Below are 4,110 nucleotides of genomic sequence, written 5' to 3' on the forward strand. Positions count from 1 at the left end.
GTCCTGAAAAGCTCAGAGAGGAAACAAGAGATTGAGAGTCTGACATCTTCTCTATGTGGGGAACCCAAGAAAAACTAAACATGGTGAGAAAGAACAGTGCTTTTAAAACAAAGTTAAAAAAAAAAAAGAATTTTCCCTTTATGGTGGACTAAAATAAGATTGTGTTGTGTTGTGTTTTGGTACTGGGGTTTGAGCTACAACCTTGCCTTTTACAATTTTTTTGAGATACTCATTGTGTAGTTCAGGCTGATCTTGAACTCACTATGTAACCCAGGCTGGCCTTGAACTTGCAAAGATCCTCCTGCCTCAGCCTTCTGAGTGCTAGCATTACAGGCATGTGCCACCATGCCCAATGCCTTTTTAAAAATTTTGAGACAAAACCTTGTTAAATTGCTTTGACCGGGATCAAACTTGTGGTCCTCCTGCATCAGGCATGAAGAATTCTGGCATTACAGCTGTGTGCCATTACACCCAGCTAAACATTATATTTTTAAAGAAAAGATAGTGAAAAAAAGTAGATCTAGGAAAGAGATGAGATGGACAGGTAAAATCAAGAGCTCTATGGGGTTTTCAATGAATCTAGACCTACAGCGTGGAATGGGTTGTCATTGGAAAGTGGAATTCTGAATTTGGAATAGCTGGTGTGTTGGACTGAGGTAAGCAATTAAAAGCAGGGCAGCAAGAGAGATGTTTGTCTGCTTTGAGCATGTGTTTCTTCCCACATTCCTTCACTCTGACATTTCCTCCCAAGACTGAGATAACCTAAAAACGTTTTTTCTTTATTTTTGGTCATTGGCTTATTTCTCTGACCATAATTACTCATGTTCTTATAGAGACTTATTCTTTCCTCCCCAAAGCTGGGCCTCCATGGATGCCTGATGATCATGGGGAGTTGGGAAGCTAGAGCAGGCTCTTCTCTATTCTGTCTTCAAGGCCGAGTTCTTGGGAGGCAGCAAAGGTATGTTGGGGTCGTTGATGTAATCTTGGACCCATTTGTCATTGGGGTTGGCACAGACTTCTTGGCTCCTTTTGGTGACAAATCTGTAGAGGCAGAGTTAGATTGTCAAGAGCTACAGAGGAGGACAGGTCTCAGTTCACAGCTTGCTTCAGCTCATGTGGCTCAAATTCTTTGTAGTCTCCTTTGAGCCCCTGTGTGGGTCTCTTCTCTCAGACCCTTCCTCATTCCGTCTACACTCTCAGGCTTGGCTTGGATAATGACCACCATTTATTGGCTGACAGAGGCATAGGTGGAAAAATGAGGCATTAAACCCTGGCTTCAGCACCCAAACCCTTAGCCACCACACCACTGCTTCTAGAATAGTGACCTTTTGGTCCTGTGCATCACGTTCCCACCTCCATCTCCCTCTCCTGTTCACACAGCAACACCTTCAGGGGAGTGCTTACATGATTGATGGTAGGCTACAGGCGAGGGCCTGTCTGTATCCCACCACCAGTTTCTTTGGCAGAGGTTTCTCAATATGCTTCAGGCAGCAGGTGGGTGGAGGGTTCACTGACTCAGGGATTTCTGAAAGAATTGCATTGTGAATTAAGCTGGGAAGGCAGAAGATGAGGCCATGGCCATCCACCTCTGTCTCCTATGTCTAATAGCAAACCTCCTGTTAGCAGGCACTGGTGAGAGCTTGATGGGTAATAGGAAAGTGGAAAGTAGGATTCTGTATTTAGAATAGCTGGTGTATTGGAAAGTGACAAAGACAAACCCTTCTTGGGGACAGACCTGGGGGACATTCAGACATTGAGGAGGAGGGTGAGAAGGGAAAACTATGAGTGAGAGGAATTAGAGCAGGAGGAAAAACGGATAGTTAGGTTTTGGAGTCGGTTTGGGTCAGAATCTTGACCCAGTTTCTTCATCCATTAAAAAGGAGTAAAACAAGCAAACAAATGAACAAACAAATAAGAAAAAACAAACAAAAAACCCCTCATCTTACAATAGGAGCATGGCATAATTGAGAAGATTCTTAACTCAGAGCCTGGCACACACAAAGGTTCAAGCACAGTTTAATATAATTGGGAATCAATGGTAACAATGACTACTCTTCTTGCCTTGGAAGAAGTTCTTGTCCTTCCATGCGACCCTCGCAGGATGCTGGACTAGATCATCACTCTTGAGCTCCCCTGACTGCTCCTCAGTTGGGGAGAATAGGCAGACAGTCAGGCCTCGCCATCTCCTAAGTCGGCAGAATCCTTTCATATCTGGATCCTATGCCTTCAGCTAGTGACAAGACTGGGACATCTCCAGAGCTCCAGCCAGCTGATTCATGCTTCGAGTGGGCCACTGTCTCTTCCTTACAGTCTGAACCCACTACACTGGCTGACTGCCCTCCCCAAAGGGCACTGCTGCCTGTCTCTCCCACTAGACAGATCTGGTCCTCCTGCTAGTGACTCTGGGTACAGCCCTCCTAGAACTGATGTTCCCATCTCTGGTTCTCAAGCAAAGTTTACAATGACCAAGGTCATCCTGAGAATATGCAGATAGATTGCATAGTAGACTTGACCCTTGCTCCCCTGTGTGTTTATACAGGTGGAGCCAGGCCAGGTCACCTTAGGGTAGCCTCAAGAGAGACAAAAAGGGCAGGGGCAGCCAAAAGCAGGTGCATAAGAGAGCTGAGTGTTTGTGAGTACAGAGGAAGGCTGAGTATCTTTGTGTCTTCTCTGTCACCAGGTCTTCATAAATGATCGCAGAGGCCTGGGGAGTGGGCAAAACAGTGTTCTCCATAGGTTACAATTGCCTTGCTCTTCATAGCTCCAAAACCCTTTTTTTTTTTTTCTTTCCTGCATACTTTATTTGGTCTTAAGTGAGGTATAGAAGAGGAGTCATAGATGCTCCCCAAAATACACTTAGCCTTTCCATTGGGGCACATTCTGGTTGTAAATAGTCCTTCAGTCCATGCCAGCCACTGAGGAGAAGGGGTGTCTAGATTCAGACTCCTCACTCCTCAGCTCAGCTCCAAGCCATCGTTTCCACTTGCCTCACCCTGCCCTCCCTTACAGATGCTTATTCTTGAATTCTCTGCTACTTTTGCTGCTTCCCCTACTAAACGATCATTCCTTAGGACCCCTAGGATCTACCTTGCTTTGGTTCCCTGGCACTTCCCACCTCTAGGAGGTTCTAGGCCAAGCCCAGAGGCTCTGGAGCCCTTGCAGCCAGAGACCTGACAGCACTCTGGGCACTGCCTCTCTGCCAGCTGCCCATTGCCTTTCTCTTCCCTGCTTACAAGAACAAACAGACTCACTTGGCTGGCTGTATGAAGCAGAAGTCACGGTGAGGGCGAGGAGGAAGAGAAAGAGGGCAGCCACAGAGACCTTCATCCTTTTGGTAGGGCAGTGCAGCTTTAGTGGAGAACTGAGCTGGAGTGTCCACCGTGCTGCTGGTCACCCCCACTTCGGTGGCTCAGCTTTCAGGACTCTGACCACTGCAGCACTGAGGGAGGAGGAGAAAGCCCGGGCTTCTGCATTGGCTGAAAGAGAGGGTGGGGAAGGCGAGGGCTGGTGCAGGCTTGAGCTTGGGATGATTGGAGTTGATGTGAGGAGATGGATGGAGGGCTACAGCAAGGGTGCGCTGTTAGCCACCAGGTGTGCCCTACCTTAGCTAATAGTGAAGGTCACTCCACAGGCCACTGACACCTCAGGAGGTGAATACATCACTCAAGGCCCCATGGGCAGGATGAGGATGAGAGGCAGTACTGAGAACCAGTCATGTGTTTTCACTATTTCACCTCCCACTGTCTTAGTGCTGGGGAAGGAGGAGAGGATTGAATGCCTCAGTTTCCTTCTGGTAATTGGCCTTAGGACAAGTGAGCATAACACAGGATTGGAGGCAGCACAGACTGAAGCACAGGCAGGGTCTAGTGGCCTCTGAGAAGGATGTGCCCCATCCCTAGCCCAGGGACAAATGTTTCAACTCACTCTTTTATGTCACAGATCGTGCTACTAATGTTTCAGTAAAACAGTGCCGCTGATTCACTGCTGAGGCACTTGGTTTGTCAGTATTCTTATCAGTATTCTTATTGATCTTTTTGGACCCTGGACTCTGGGTCGATTTTTAGGTGATTTCTTCTGGGTATCAAAAGTACAGGTTCATCTAGCCTCCAA

At 47.2% G+C, this 4,110-nt stretch overlaps 1 protein-coding gene across 1 annotated transcript; it reads right to left on the bottom strand.

Annotated features, from left to right (window-relative positions):
* Nucleotides 1-753: 753 nt before the first annotated feature.
* Nucleotides 754-3,425, bottom strand: Ccl16 (C-C motif chemokine ligand 16). Its single transcript, XM_004643051.2, has 3 exons — nt 3,252-3,425; nt 1,405-1,525; nt 754-1,041 (listed from the first exon to the last, which is right to left on the bottom strand). Exons 1-3 carry the CDS (start codon nt 3,325-3,327, stop codon nt 918-920), a joined length of 321 nt encoding a protein of 106 aa, XP_004643108.1. The 5' UTR covers nt 3,328-3,425; the 3' UTR covers nt 754-917.
* Nucleotides 3,426-4,110: the final 685 nt, after the last annotated feature.

Source organism: Octodon degus, unplaced genomic scaffold, assembly GCF_000260255.1.
Source record: "Octodon degus isolate 3935 unplaced genomic scaffold, OctDeg1.0 scaffold00164, whole genome shotgun sequence".
NCBI lineage: Eukaryota > Metazoa > Chordata > Mammalia > Rodentia > Octodontidae > Octodon > Octodon degus.

Coding starts and splice junctions, on each gene's coding strand:
- Ccl16 (XM_004643051.2), bottom strand. CDS start 3,327: ATGAAGGTCTCTGTGGCTGCCCTCTTTCTCTTCCTCCTCGCCCTCACC. Junction 1,526..3,251: donor TGCTTCATACAGCCAGCCAA/GTGAGTCTGTTT, acceptor CAATTCTTTCAG/AAATCCCTGAGTCAGTGAAC. Junction 1,042..1,404: donor TGTAGCCTACCATCAATCAT/GTAAGCACTCCC, acceptor CTGCCTCTACAG/ATTTGTCACCAAAAGGAGCC.